This window comes from Nyctibius grandis, chromosome 26 (genome assembly GCF_013368605.1).
Source record: "Nyctibius grandis isolate bNycGra1 chromosome 26, bNycGra1.pri, whole genome shotgun sequence".
Lineage (NCBI taxonomy): Eukaryota > Metazoa > Chordata > Aves > Nyctibiiformes > Nyctibiidae > Nyctibius > Nyctibius grandis.
In genome coordinates, this window is record NC_090683.1 from 3569020 (window position 1) to 3584395 (window position 15376).

The 15376-nt window shown below is 59.6% G+C and overlaps 1 protein-coding gene across 1 annotated transcript in view; it reads left to right on the forward strand.

Annotated features, from left to right (window-relative positions):
* Positions 1–15376, forward strand: part of MRC2 (mannose receptor C-type 2) — a 28554-nt gene continuing 13178 nt past the window's right edge. The window contains exons 1-6 of the mRNA XM_068418539.1: positions 1–144; positions 12175–12573; positions 12811–12984; positions 13585–13749; positions 13930–14043; positions 14811–14954. Coding sequence (XP_068274640.1) covers positions 54–144; positions 12175–12573; positions 12811–12984; positions 13585–13749; positions 13930–14043; positions 14811–14954 — 1087 coding nt within the window. The 5' untranslated portion in view covers positions 1–53. The remainder of the gene's footprint in view (positions 145–12174; positions 12574–12810; positions 12985–13584; positions 13750–13929; positions 14044–14810; positions 14955–15376) is intronic.

Below are 15376 nucleotides of genomic sequence, written 5' to 3' on the forward strand. Positions count from 1 at the left end.
TCGCGGAGGGAGCAGCGAGGCCCCGAGCGGAGCGGAGCGGGGCAGCGCCGGGCATGGGGCGAGGCTCGGCGGCACCGCGGCCCCTCCGCGCCCCCCTCTGCTGCCTCCTCGGCCTCCAGCTGGTGCTCGGCGCTGCGCACCCAGGTGGGACCCCCCCCCCTTCCTTACCCCCCCCCTCCCCGGCTTTCCGCGTTTTAATTAGTATGGGGGGGGGGGATGAAACTTCGCGTTTTAATTGTGATTGGGGCGGGGGAGCCCCCCCAGACGCCCCCCCCCCCAGACGGATTCACTCCCCCCCCGCCCGGCTCCGCGGTGGGACCCCAGGGAGAGCCGAGGGGCCGCTTTGCTCCGGCGCGGTTCCCATCGCTCCGGTTTATTTCCTCCCAGGATGTTTTATTTGCTTTTATCGCCGTTTGTTTTACTTCATCCTCCTTCGGTCGCGGTTCGTTCCGCCGCGTTTTGTTTTCTCCGGTTTCGCCGCGTCGTGTTTTTTGACCCGTTCCGCCGCGTTTTCGTTCGCTTTTATTATTTTTAGTTTTAACTCCCCGCGCCCTCCGGCCACGCAGCGTCTGGGGAACCCGGCGGAAACGCTTCCGCGGCCGCGGGAGGGGCCCGGGCCGGCTCCGGGGGTGGGGGGGGCTGGGGGCGGCCGCCGGCCCGCAGCGCCCCGCAGCCCCGCTCCGGCCCTTTGTCTCCCCGGGGAGGACAGTTCGCGGAGGGGCAGGTCGGGAAGGGGCCGAAGTGTTTTGTTGGAAGTTTCCTCCCTCTCCCATCCTTGACCCACCCTCCCCCCGTCCTTTCCCGGCGTGTTAATCCTATAGAAAAGTGCCCCGCGGGATCGGGGCCCGAGTATTGCAAACTGCCTTTTTTTTTTTTTTCATAACTTCTCCCAAGAAAGTCAACGGGTTGTATTTTTTTTTTTAAAAAAAACAACCTTCTGAAGACACCATGTGCCAGACGCCTGAGGCTCCCCGGGACGGCCCCTGGAATTGCCATTTCAGCCACTTTTTACCCCAGGACAGTCTAGCACAGGAGCGAGGAGCAGCTTTTGTTGCTCCCTTGGGTTAATTTGGCCCTATTGAAAAAACTTTTTTTTACAAAAAAAAGAGCAAAATTGGCTACTTTTGCCTGAACAATAACAATCGTAAACCCTTGGCCTATTTTATTAAGAGTACGTTTAGCAAATCCAAAGCAGATTTGGAAATGGCAGCATGGGAGGGCACTGTTCCCTCCTCCCCCCTTGCCCCCTGGCTTTCCCCTCTCCCCCCCAGCCCAGCAGCCCCCCCAGCGCTGAGCATCGCAAGGGGCAAACCCGGGGTCCCCATAGGGTGTTGGCAACGGGGCCGAGCCAGGCGAGGGGTCCGGCACGGACTGGAGGGAACTGGGTGTCTGATGGAGGGAGGAGGAGGCGATGGGGAAGGAGACCCCCGTACCCCGGGGCGTTCAGGAGAGCGGTGCCAGGGTCTGCTGGTGGTTGGAGACATCTCGGCTGAACCCCCAACTTTCCACAGCTGAATTCCTGTTAAACCTCCCCCTAATTTCCTTGAGGGCCATGAATTCCTCCTTTTTGTGGGTTTTAAGGGGGTTAACTTGATTTCAGCAGGGCTTGGCTACCTGTAAGGACCGATTCTGGCTGTTTTGCCCTGAAAAATGTCGGTGGCATCCAGGTGTGGCGGGTCTGAGGACAGAGGCACCTCTGTCCCGGTGGTTGTGAGGTGGGAGCGCGGTGGCAGCCGACCCCGCGAGGAACAAGGCAGCTTTGAGCTGCCTCCAGCCCACGGTGCTGTGCTGCTCCCACCGAGCACCCACCGGCGAGTGGGTGCGAACACCCGCAATTCCTCCCCCCCCCACCCCCCCATCCCCAATTTTCCACCGCTCTCCCCGGCATCGCCCCCGGCTCAGACCTGGCATGCGCAGGGGGCAAGGGGTGGCACCGAAGGAGGTGACACATCGGAGGTCCCCCAGCTCCAGGCTGGCCTTGCGGCTCAGAAGGGACCCTCACTGGGGTTTTGGGATCAGGGTGGGTTAGTCCCAAGTGTCCCTTGGGTGAGTGCTCTTTGCAAGGACGCTCTTGATGGGGCCTCGAGGGCTGGCCGGGCAGACAGCGTTGCTTTCCCTGGGGAGCTGATGCTTCCTCGAGGGGTTTGTGCCAAATCCTCGCTGCCGCCGGGACAGCCGGGAAGCTGGAGCGGGGCTTTTGGCAGGAGGTTTGTGGTTCCTCAGTGGGATATCGCCGCCGGCTGCCCCATGTCTGCAGCGTTGCTTGAGCACCCACGCACCTTTCTTGGGGAAACTGAGGCAGCAGCTCCTGTCCCACCAGGGCTGCAGGCGGGACAAGGTCCCCCTGTTGGTGTGGGGACGTGGCCCTGATGGTGCTTTGGATCCGCTTCTCCACCCGTCCCGTGCCCTCTGCGGGACCAAGCGGCCGCGGGCAGGAGCTGCCGCCTCAGCTTTGCGGCGAGGGGAGGGGGCGAAAGGGACCCGGGGAAGAATTTACAGCCTGTAAAACAAACAGAGCAGCCTTTGCGTGATGCTGCCGCCCCGTTTTCCTCTTTGCGATGGAAATAGCTCGTTGCACGGCAAATGCAGCCCCACGAAGTTACAACTCGAGCTTCTTTGGACTATTTGGGAGCAGGAAAGGGAAATGGAGGTGTCGGCTGCATCGCTAAAAGCCCAGCGGCTCCACGGCTCTGTTCCTGGCAGGGTGCAGGGGACAGCCGGGGACCTCGCCGCCCCGGCACGCTCGCAGCAGCCAGGCAGGACGGGACGGGGCGGCGGGGAGAGGGACGGCCGCTTGCGCAAGGAGTGCAAGAATGAGAAGTGAAAGAGATTGAGCCTTCGGTGCAAAACTGGCCTCTTCCCCCAAAACCACCCAGGGCGGTTGGTGACCCCGAAGGTTACCCACGTGAAGATGCCACCCTGGGACACCTTGCCCGCACACGAGAAAGCGTTTTCAGGCGTGAGGTCGCGGTGATGGTTAAAGCCACGTTGCAGGTTTCTCTCTTCCACTTTATTTCTGGCTGGATTTTGCACCTTTCCCTGCAGGGCAGAGGCATGTTCCTGCCTTCCCTCTTCCTGAAATATATTCCAGGGAAACTCTTTTTGCCCTGAAATCAAAGCAAATGGCTGCTGAGGGGGTATAACTGCTCTCTGCTAAATCATCTTTTCCAGCTGATAAAGCCATAGTGGGAGACGTTGGCTCCGGTGCCTCGGCGGGTGCTCAGGGAAGGGCAGCGAAGGGCCGTTGCCCACGCTGGCAGCTCTGCCAGGGGTCCTGGTGCATCGCACCCCTCATCATCTCACCCCACTCATCATCCTACCTTGTTCATCATCCCACCCCACTCATCCCACCCCGCTCGGCTCCACGGAGCGTGGCCGGTTCTCGGGTGGGAGCCAGCGCGTGTGCGGCGGCCGCCCTCGCTCCAGCCCGTCCCGACCCAGCGTTTTCCTCAAAGTTGTTTGTTTTTAAGCAATTTGTAAAATTCTGTTCTTCACGTGCAGCCGAGGAGCAGAGTTTTAATTAATTTGAACTGTGCCGCGACCGCGGAGCATCAACATTTTTCTCATTCTTAAGATTACTCGGAGCCCAAAAGAGACCCACACAGATGCTCTCTTTCTTAAAGGACCCATCTTTAATTAATTAAGGAGTAGAAAATGATTAGTGGATTGACTTGCAAATTCTTGGGAGTATTCTTTAGCCCTGGAGCGAAGGTTTGGGTGTTTGCAGAGGGCACAGGATGTTTTTTCAAGCACGATGATCCCTTCATCCCCATCCCGGCGAGGGCTCAGTCCTGCGCTGCACCTCGTGCTGTTGTAGCAGGGACATAAATGGGATTTTCTGTGTAAACCAGCGCGTTTGCAGGACGGTGCTGAGAGCAGGAATGGGGAGATGGAGCCCTTTCCTCTGCCTGAATCCAGACACTGTGACTTTGGGCTCTGCAGGGAACAGCCCCGTTTACCCAGGTCTTGCCCTTGAGTGCTGGGCACGAAGCAAGCAAAGAGCACCTGATAAGAAAAGCTTCGTGTTAAATATAATTTTAATTACAAAAAAAAGAAGCTGTGGGACACTGGGGGCTGGTCCTTGCTGTGCAGGTGTGCTTGGGTTTGGTGAAATGGGGAACCCCCCGTCCTGAGACACCGATGGCACCGCTTGGGGTGTTGATATCGGGAACGGTGCTGGAGAAACAAGGGAGGAAAAATCTCTGGATCTTTTTTCTTTTCTTTTTTTTGGGTGTTTCTTTAGTAATTTTGAAAAATTTGGTAGTTTTCAGCCAACTCTGCTGGCACCACGTCTATGGGGACGCACATCAGGGTTGTCCCACATGTCACATCACACCCCTGGATGTGGCCGCGGATTTGCTGGGTGGGGGGTCCCGATGCTGCTGGTGGGAGATGCTTCGGGGCGAGCAGATTGGGGGTGGTTGGACAAGCCGGGGCCAGAGCGGTCCCCGCGGGACGTGGCCGAGGCTGCCGCTGCTGGGGGTTTGTGGCTGGGTGAGTTGATGTACATGGGACAGGACGTTCACGGGGAGCCCAGCCACCACGTCCTGGGGGGTTCGTCTGGCCGGTGGCAGCCGGGGGACCCCTGTCCCTTGCCACTCCCCGCTGTGCTCTCAGTGGGGCCATCGCACCCCCCCGTCCCCGGCTGGAGCCCGTTGGTGGATGGTGCTGCCTGCCTCTCCCTGCGTTCCCGGGAGCTGGCAAACGCGGGATTTCCACCTCTGGATGCGGGGCTGGAGCCTGGAGAGGGTCTGGGGGAAAATATGGGGAAAATTTACATCCTTCCACCCTTTGCTGGGTACGGGAGGGCGGATGCTGGGGCTCCTGGCTCCCTTGTCCCCTGCCACGGCTGGGGGCGACTCGCTTGAGCTGCCCACGAGCCAGCATCCCCCGTGGAAACCGGCTGGACTTTTATTTATCTGCGTCTCGGGCAGGGCGCGAGGAGAATGGACTTTTGAATGTCTGCAGAGAGGCTGAAACACGGTATGTGGAGCCCGTCCAGGCTCTCTGCGAGGCGGCAGGGTGGTAGGTAGCCTGCGTGGTTGCAGCCAAGTAAGGAGCTCGTCTCGTACGGCTCCCACCATATAAACAGCAGCTTCTTTCCGCGCTGCTGGCCAAGCGAAGAGGAGTTTCTGGGCTCCAAGTGCAGATCCTGCTGCTTCGTACCCTCAACCAGGCCATCAGGAGCTTCGCTTTCTCCCCTATAACAAGAGATCTGCTCCTTATTCCCTGAGGTTTATTTTTAAAAAACAAAACAAAGCAACAACTCTTCTGTTTTATTCTGGTGCTTGGCTTGGAGCACCCGGAGCCGCTTTCAGCTGAGCCTGGCCCCAGCCGAGCCCCGGGGATGTACTGGGCCGGGGCGAGCCTGTGGGACGTCGGGTAGCGTCGCTGTTTGGGTGCAAACCTCTGATTTAGGAGCAGCGGAGGTGGGAGGGGGTTGGTGTCTGCCGTCGGTTCTCGAGCAGGGGTGGTGCCCGTGCCCCCTCCTGAGCCAGAGCCTCACGGAGGCTGCTGATGCCATCTGCATTTCCTTCCCTTTTATTTGTAATCTGAAGTTCCTCTGTAAGGGTTACATAGAGTTTATCGACGCCCAGAAGCAGCTCGGGGGGGAGGTAGAGCAGCGATGCCCTCCCCGCGGGCTGGGGCTGCTCTCGCACCCCACGGTCCATGGCAGCGGGATGCTCCAGCTCTGCTGTCGGGAGCTCCCACAGCTACAGCTGCTGCTTTCCTTACCACCGCTTCCCCTTCCCAGCCCTCGGAGGGATGCACAGGCTCCTTCCTTGGGCCAAAAATCGCTGCTTTTTATGGCAACGGCCGTGCTTTTGCTCCTCTCCACGCCAAGACCTTGGGGATGGCACCAACCGCGCCTGGGCTGACCGCTGGGGTGCGGATGCCAGCGGTGGTAACGCTGGGCTTTGCTGGGAACTTCTTTCCAGGAAGGGGATTTGCCTCCAGAGGAATATTTCATCCAATAATGTAGAATTTAAGGTGGAGCTGGGGGCTGTTCTGTGCCCCTGCAGCACCCATCAGCGGAGCCGGCCGGGGTCCTGCACTCCCAAATGTCACCAGAGGGTGAATTTTTGGGCTGGGCTGTGCAAGCTCACTCGGTTGGGTGAAACCCAATGTTGTATTCAACGAGCAACACTTTGTGGTGGTTCTTCTGCTGTTTTTTATTCCAGGGGGTTTTGCTTCTCTGTTGCTGATCTTCTTCCCCAAGCTCGGTGCATCCCCACCTTGGTTGTGGTGAATGAGCTGCCACATCCCGCAGCTTTTCTTCCACTGGTGCAGCGTGGGTTTGGGAGCCGCTGCTTGTCCTTGGGCAGCAATAATGGGCTGAAAACATGGTGATTTGGAGCAGGTGGCTTGGGGCCGCTGTGCTCGGTGTTCTGGGAGCACATGAAGCCCCGAGGTTCAGGCTGGAAGGGGGTTTCTTTATGCACTGTGCAAGTGAAGGGCAGGTTTCTTGCTGCAGGATGATACGGGTAAAACTTTGGCGTGGGCTCCCAAAGCCGACCGAAGGGGTTCGTTAGCCAGCTTGCTTTCCTTGCACGGGGGTCTGCGGCCCCTGAGGAGCTCCTGGGTCTTGCCGGAGCCCAGTTTAGGCACCGTTGAGGGTTTGCTGCGTTTGCTGGGTGGTTTGGAGCAAACCACACCTGCGGCACAGAAACCTCCGCGGAGGGGATCGTCCCTGTTGCTGTGTGTGTGCTCAGCCTCCCGCGCGAGCGGGCTTGGAGCTGGGTTTTTCGGGTCACCCCAAATAAAGGACAATCCCAAGTGAGAGCACCGGGCAGGGAGCACCTTCCCCAGGGTGGCCCCGGAGCCGCTGTGAGGGGCTCTGCCATCGAGTGGGTGCCATGATGAGCCTCGCAGAGGAGCCCGGGGCTGGCAGGGGATGCGGGCGCAGAGCCGGAGCGGCACTGCCGTGCTGGGGCCCGCGTTTGCTTTCGGCTGGGGTGGCATGAAATCGCGGCCAGAGCCCTGGAGCTGCTCCAGCCCGGGATAACTGGGACGGGGGTCCAGCCGTAGCTTCAGTCCTCTCTTAAATGTGCTCCCTACACTTGTCGCTGGTGATGGGTGGGTGACAAATGCAATGGAGCAGGGGTGCTCTGGGTGGCCGGGCTGGGAGGCGCTCAGGGCAGTGCTGAGGGCGCCCATCCGCGCCGTGCCGCAGGGCTTTCTGTGTCTGCCACCGCCGACAGCCACCTCTGTCCCCAGGAGCCTCCCTGTCCCTGGTGCCTCTCTCATCCGGTGCTGCCCACGTTCCCCAAAATTGCAGGTTGCGAAGCTTTCCTTATTCGCTGTGGAGTGGCAAAGCTGTTGTGGGAAGGGTTGAGCTGAGTTGCCTTCAGTTCAGGCTTTCTGCTGGCTAAAAACTTGGGGTTTTTTTAATTAAAAAAAAGAGAACCTGGAGCCAGGCACGGGGTGTAAAAACTCCCTTGAGGGCTGCCCCAAAGGATCTCGGCTTCTCCATCCCTGCAGCGTTCAGCCGCCAGCGCCAAGGCCGATTTCTCCCACTGTGCCAGAGCAGGAGCGTCCTGGTATTTCCCACGTGGGAGAGGGGAGGGTTTCTGCAGGCAGAGCTGGTGTCTCGCTCACAGCCCCAGCTCCCCACCGTCCCACCTTGTAGCATCAGCTGGTTTCCATGCTCGTACCAGTAACCCAGAGGCAGCATCCAGCTGTCTGCCTGGCTGGGACAGGGCAGCATCCTTGCTGAAGGCGTGGGGCTGTGCTTTGCTTTCACAGTTCCTTCGCAGAGGAGGAAGAGGAGCAGGACATGATGGAGCAGAGCTGCTCTGAGCTGGCCCTGCTCGAAGGTGACCTTATTGCAGTCTACAAGTACTTAAGGGAGGTTGTAGTGGAGTGGGAGTCGGCCTCTTCTCCCAGGCAACTAGCGATAGGACAAGAGGACGCAGCCTCAAGCTTCGCCAGGGGAGGTTCAGGTTGGACATCAGGAAGCATTTCTTCTGAGAAAGGGTCATTAGCCATTGGAAGGGGCTGCCCAGGGAGGTGGTGGAGTCACCATCTCTGGAGGAGTTTAAGAAAAGACTGGACATGGCACTTAGTGCCCTGGTCTAGTTGCCATGGTGGTGTCAGGGCAATGGTTGGACTCGATGATCCCAGAGGGCTCTTCCAACCTGATTGATTGATTAATTGAAAGGTGTAGGATGCAGGAGGGAGAGGCATGGGGTGTGCAGGGAGCTTTGGGGCAACAAGGAGGATCTGCCAGTGTTTGCCATGGTTGGGTTTCCATCGCCGGAGGGTGGTTGGAAAGCTCTGCCGGGGGGGGTTTCAAGTCCCCAGGTGGGTGCAAAAACCTGAGGAGCATTTCTGGAAGGAGGCACTCATAGCTGTGCCATGGCTGGGGAGGGCAGGGTAGGAGAGGGGGCCCTGGAAGGGACGGGGACATTCCCGGTCCTGCTGGGATGCTCCCCTGGAGGTGCCTCCTGTGAGGGCTGGGTTTGCTCTGCGGGATACCAGGTTGGGAGAAGGGATTCATTGGTGTGAACTGGCCCCATCCCACCCAACTCCGCATCCACCCTGTTCAACGGCAGCTGGGTGGGAGCAAGGAGAGTTCACTCGGTGCTTGGTTTCGGTGCTGAGCATTGGTGGAGCTGGAGCCGGCCACAGCCAGGCTGGTGCTCGGTGCCTGCGGCTGCGTTTCAGAGGTTTCTCCCCAGGCGTCGGCTGGGAGATGGTCGGGAAGAGCCCGGATTTGGCAGAAGCGAGGGGCATCAGGCGAAAAAATACCCTGGGGAGCTGTTTCGTCCGTAGGCGTCGAAGCCCCCGTGGCTCGGCCGTGCTGCTGGGGTTGGGGAGGCTGAAAGCTCCTTTCAGTGCACCAAGGGCAGGACCAAGTGCCATTGCCAACGTCACGGGCACCGATGGGGGTCAAGTCAGCCCCAAATTCCCTGCAAATAAGTGAAAGAAAAGCATGTGTTGGGTGAAGCACAGCACGTGCCTTTGCTGACGTGTGTTGAGCTCGTGTCGGTGGTTCCCTCCTGGCTCCAGCCTCGCCGGGAGCAGCTCCCACCGTCGGTGCACAGCGGGCTTTGCAAGGGGAGAAGGTGGAAGTGCTGGGGAGGTGTGAAGGCTGAGCTGGTACTAAAGCCTTCCTGTCCCTCCAGAGCTCAGCAGGGACCGGGGGGGCACATTTGGTGCCTCCTTCTGCCTGCATTGGGCAAAGGGGCTGTGGGCTGAGCTGCTCGCGGGGTGCGGGGGCAGCCTGAAACCCTTAGCCTATAATTTCCTACCTCCAGCTCTTCTCTTTTTAGAGTAAAATGACAATTTTGTGCTTTTCCGGCCCTGGGGCTGCCCCCTCCAGTCTGGACAGCTTCCTCTGAGCACCATCCTGCTGCGGGGCTGCTGGCGAGCATCGCCCTTGCCCAGTGCCACAGGGCCCCGATGCAGTGCTGAGCATCCCGACACCCCCTCCTGGCGCTGGTTCCAGGGCTTTTCCAACATGCTGTTAACTTTTTCTTGCAAAGCTGGGTTAGCAGATAAGCAGAGAAGGGTGGCCCGTTGCTGCTAACGGCCACGGCGGTGCTCGTGGTAGAACAGCTTTTTCTATTCCTGGTACCAAAGGGCCAGTGTTTGGCTCCTTGCAAAGCACTGTGGCATCAGCCTGTGACCAAGGGGAGGCTTCATCCTGCCCGAGCGCTGGTACTTGGGTCCAGCGGGTCGTGGCACTGATGCTGCATCACCCCAGAAGTGTTTAAAGACCCTCCCCGTGTCCTGGGTGCTGGTGGTGGGTCACAGCACCCCTCACTGTACATGAGAAGGGGAGAGTGATGGGCTGGGTGATGCTGTGGGGGATGCTGGCATGGTGAGAGGGGTGTTTGCGGGGGGACGAGGTGGGCTCCTGATGTCCAGGTCAGGATCCAGCCAGCTCCAGCTGGGGAAACTTCTCATGTTGAGAAGCCCAATGTGAGCCGGCAACGTGCGCTTGCAGCCCAGAGAGCCAACAGTATCCTGGGCTGCATCCCCAGCAGCGTGGCCAGCAGGGCGAGGGAGGGGATTCTGCCCCTCTGCTCCGCTCTCGTGAGACCCCCCCTGCAGTGCTGCGTCCAGCTCTGGGGCCCCCAACACAAGAAGGACACGGAGCTGTTGGAGCGAGTCCAGAGGAGGCCACGGAGATGCTCAGAGGGCTGGAGCCCCTCTGCTATGGAGACAGGCTGAGAGAGCTGGGGCTGTTCAGCCTGGAGAAGAGAAGGCTCTGGGGAGACCTTCTAGCACCTTCCAGTACCTGAAGGGGCTACAGGAAAGCTGGAGAGGGGCTTTTCACAAGGGCATGGAGTGATGGGACAAGGGGGAACGGTTTTAAACTGAAAGAGGGGAGATTGAGATGAGATCTGAGGAAGAAATTCTTTGCTGTGAGGGTGGTGAGAGCCTGGCCCCGGTTGCCCAGCGAAGCTGTGGCTGCCCCCTCCCTGGCAGTGTTCAAGGCCAGGCTGGATGGGGCTTGGAGCAACCTGGTCTGGTGGAAGGTGTCCCTGCCCATGGCAGGGGGGTTGGAACTGGATGGTCTTTAAGGTCCCTTCCAACCCAAACCAGTCTGTGATTCTATGAAACACCAGCACCGGTTTAAGGGACCTGAGCTTCAGCCAAACAAAATCAGCCCCATCTGAATTTTTACTCCTTTCTCACTTGCCATGATTTGAAAAATATTTTCCAAGAAATTAAATGTTTTTTCTTCCAGTCGTTGCCTTTTTCTGTTGCACGTGCACAGAATCTGCTCCCTGGAGATCACCGTGCGACCGGGCTTTGCTTTTGGTTATTTGAGGTCGTCACTGATGTCATCTCGGCTGGGGAACGGCCCTTCAGCAGCATTGCTTTTCTGGAGCCGGGTCGATGCTGATGCTCTGAAATGAAATGGGGGGTGTCCTTGTGCCTCCATTTCTTGCAGAGACAAGTCAGGAGAAGTTCGCTGGGCCGAGCTGTTTGTTGCTCGAACGTGCAGGAGCCGCCTGCAACGACAGAGCTGGGGCAGGGTGAGGTTGCGGGGGAATAGGAAATTAAAACCTTTTTCAGCCCAAAAAAATTCATACAATGGCAAAAAACCAAAGCAAACCAAAGCTAAATATAGCGGGGCCCGTGAGTTCGCTTTGCCTTCTGGTGAATGCTTGTGGTGGAAAAAAAAAATGGGTCGTTTTTAAAACAAACAAACAAAAAAAAAAACCCCGACAAAAGTCGTCTTGTTGATGTGCTGCTTTGCGCAGCTTTTTGCCGGGGTGTTGGGGCAAGAAGCGGCTGCGCAGAGCCCCGGGGGCGGCTTTTTAACTTAGAAACTTGAAGAAATAAAGTGTCTTTTATAAATGACACGTCAGCCGGAGCACCGATTCCCAGTGTAATGTCCTGGGTTTACTGGTTTATACAGGTTTTGAGATGGGTTCACGAGCTGGGGTGGCCCTTTGGTGATGCTGGGGGTCGGGGAGTTGCCGTGGGGCTGCCGGGTCGGGCTGTGGCAGCGGGCAGGACCACGGGGTTGAGATCAGCCTCTCTCCCCTCTGCAGCCTGATCCGCTGGCAGCGATCCCCCTCGCTCTGCTCCCACCGCCCGCGCTGGGATCGTGGAGGATCCCGGCATTCGCCGGGGCTGGGGCCGTGCCCGCAGGAGCCCCATCTGCGGGCGGACGTTTTCCATCGCGCCATGGGGACCTTTCCCCGAAGTTCTTGTTTGCTTCACGTTTGTTTTTGTAACAGGTCCCCAAACACACATAAAAATGACGCTGCACTCTCCATTTCCCTGCTCTGTTTTTCTCCACCCGGAGCAGACAGCCGGTGCCACAGCCGTTGGCGTGGGCTCGTTGCGATGCCTCGGGGTGCTGCGGCCGATGGAACTCAATTTGGACCGGCTCCAACGATGCCCTTGGAGCGGGCGAGCTCTTTGCACGGGCTCTGATGCCCGACAGCTGCTGGCAGGTGCTTCACAGGGACGCCACAAGGCTTCGGGCAGCTCTGGGTGCAAACACCCATCCATATCCCCCTGCCTGGAGCCCGTCACCCCGGGGACAGGCAGCAGGGCAAACCCCAGGGCTATTGCTGCAGGGGAGCAGTGGCCACTGTTGTGCCGGGTACTGTGCACAGGGATGCACCCCAAAACTTCACGTGCCAGGAGCCAGGATGCTCTGGCACAGTGCGATACTTTAACCCTTTCCCCCTGTTTCTTCCCCAGACTCCAAAGTCTTCCTCATCTACAACGCGGGCGCGCAGGGCTGCCTGGAGACGAAGGACTCGCTGGTGAGGCTTGCCAAGGGCTGCAACGCCAGCGCCCCGGCCCAGCAGTGGAAATGGGTCTCCCGAAATCGCCTCTTCAACGTGGGGGCCATGCAGTGCCTGGGGGTGTCGTGGCACGGGGCCAACGCCACGGCGGGGCTGCACCCCTTGGCCACCTACGAGTGCGACCGCGAGTCCGTGAACATGCGCTGGAGCTGCCGCGGCCTCGGGGAGCAGCTCTCCCAGCATCTCGGCGCCCGCCCGGGGAATTCCTCCCTGGACAGGGGGGACCAGGCACGGGGTTCGCAGTGGAGGACGTACGGCACCGAGGAGGATCTGTGCTCCGTGCCGTACTCTGGTAACGCCTCCTTGGGCATTAGCTTTATCCCATAACCCAAACCAGCCCCAAAATGTGAGCTGGGGCCGCGGTGCTGCAGCAGTCGGGTCCTGCCTGGGGAGCTCGTCTGCAAAACCAGGCAGGATGGGGGCAATGGGGGTCAGCCCCTGCGCTGAGCCAACCTGCACCCTCACCCCAGACCTCCCTCCAGCCCCTCCGTAGGCGCAGCCTCAAGCAAGGGCTCCTCTTTCCCTGCAGAGATTTACACCATCCAGGGCAACTCGCACGGGAAGCCGTGCACCATCCCCTTCAAGTACGACAACCAGTGGTTTCACGAGTGCACGAGCACGGGGCGGGAGGATGGCCATCTGTGGTGTGCCACCACCCAGGACTACGGCAAGGATGAGCGATGGGGCTTCTGCCCCATAAAGAGTAAGTGAGGGGGGACGTGTCCCACAGGGAAAAGCAGAAACCCCATGTTCATCCCTCCTGGGAGCATCCCTGCCTCTCCCCTTCCCTCATAGAATCACAGACTGATTTGGGTTGGAAGGGACCTTAAAGACCATCTAGTTCCACCCCCCTGCCACAGGCAAGGACACCTTCCACCAGACCAGGTTGCTCCAAGCCCCATCCAACCTGGCCTTGAACACTGCCAGGGAGGGGGCAGCCACAGCTTCTCTGGGCAACCTGGGCCAGGCTCTCACCACCCTCACAGCAAAGAATTTCTTCCTAATATCTCATCTAAATCTCCCCTCTTTCAGTTTAAAACCGTTCCCCCTTGTCCTATCACTCCACGCCCTTGTCAAAAGCCCCTCTCCAGCTTTCCTGTAGCCCCTTCAGGTACTGGAAGGTGCTAGAAGGTCTCCCCGAAGCCTTCTCTTCCCCTCCTGCCTCGTCCCTCCTCCCACAAGTAGCCTGCGGTGCCAGCGCAGCCCCACTGGCTTCTCATCGCCTGTTTTTTGGGGGGTTATTGGGGGTTTCTGGAGCTGCGGATGAGGCTGCATTGGGCATTCACCGTGCTCGTCCCGGCAGGCAACGACTGCGAGACCTTTTGGGACAAGGACCACCTCACCAACAGCTGCTACCAGTTCAACTTCCAGTCGACGCTGTCGTGGCGGGAGGCCTGGAATAGCTGCGAGCAGCAAGGGGCCAACCTGCTCAGCATCACCGAGATCCACGAGCAGACCTACATCAACGGTGAGACGATGGCTGTGCTCCCATCCTCCTCCCCCGGGGCAGAGCTGGGGGCACTGTGACTGTCACCGGTGCCAGGTTTCTCTGCCTGCCCCGGGTGGTTGGTTTGGGGATGGTGACAGGCTGGGGGTTGAGCTGGGGCTGGGGGGACTAATCCTGCCCCTCTGTCTGCGTCGGTCCCAGGGCTGCTGACGGGGTACAGCTCCACGCTCTGGATTGGGCTCAATGACCTGGACATCAACGGAGGCTGGCAGTGGTCGGACAACTCGCCCCTCAAGTACCTCAACTGGGAGAGCGGTGAGCTGAGGGGGTTACAGTGGTGATGGGGGGGCTGGGGGACAGGCTGTGACCGCTGGAGATGGCCCCATGGCAGGGGAGGTGGCACAGGCTGCCATGGGGTGTCCCCTCGCTGCCTGGGGATGAAGAGCCCTGTGGGGTTGTGGAGCAGCCTGGGACATCCATGGAGCTGGAGGGGGGACACAGGGTGCTGGAGGGGGAATTGTCCCTCTGCAAACCCTCAGCAGCCCTGTGGGTACCCTGGGTTGAGCACCTTCATTTGGAGGATCGTCGTGTCCCTACTCGGTGCTGGAGTGTGTCTGAGGAGTGGACCCTGACCGCGGACACCCATCTCCAACCCTGGGGTGCTCAGGGGTCAGAAGGACCCATTGCGAGGGCTGCTCTGGTCGTGCCTGGTGCTGTCACCCAGAGGCACTTGTGGGGACTGTGATACCCCAGGAGGAGGTTTGGGGACAGGCGGGAGCAGTTCAGGTCTGGTATCGTGACCCCCTCAGCTGCCATCCAACATTTGTAGGTAAAATACTGATGCTCCTGACCTGTCCTTGGGCGTAGAGGCACAATAAATAATCCTGGGCACGCGGGGTCACGTCTTTGTCGTGCAAAATAACAAAATAAATAGATCTTTACTGGTGTTGGAGCAGGCAGAGCTGCACCGTGCTGGTGCCTGTCCCCGTGCAGTGCCCTGCCTGCGTGGGCAGCGTTGGCAGCTCTGCCCCGGCCCCACCAGCTCCTCAGCAGTGTGTCCCCCGCCTCACCCCACTTTCCAGACCAGCCAGACAACCCCAGCGAGGAGAACTGCGGGGTGATCCGCACCGAGTCGTCCGGGGGCTGGCAGAACCGTGACTGCGGCATTGCCCTCCCCTACGTCTGCAAGAAGAAGCCCAACGCCACCGCCGACCCCTTCCTGACGGGTGAGCGGGGGGGTGAGCAGCACCGGGAGCGGGTGACCCCGGTGTCCCGGCCATCCCGACACAGCCAGGGGATGCTGTCCCAGTGCCGGAGCAGCCCGTGGTGATGCTCGTGGTGCAGGGATGGAGCTCCCAGGGGGTACCCAGATTTGGAAAAAGTCCTCCCCAAGGAGCATCCCCCAAGAAGTGCTCGGTGCAGTTACAGGTTGGGTGGGAGGGGAGGAACCGAGAGGAGCGGGAGGTCCCCTGCGGTCCCCAGGGGGCTGGGTGCTCTCTGCTCTGCTCTGGGGTCGCTCCTCTGCAAACAAAAGGGGTTTTGGTTTGTCCCCGGAGCTGTGAAGCCACCGCCACCTGCACCTTGCTGCTGTGTGTTATGTTTGGGCCGTAGCTTTGCCACCGTTGCTTTGTCTTGGTCTCCTGAGCAC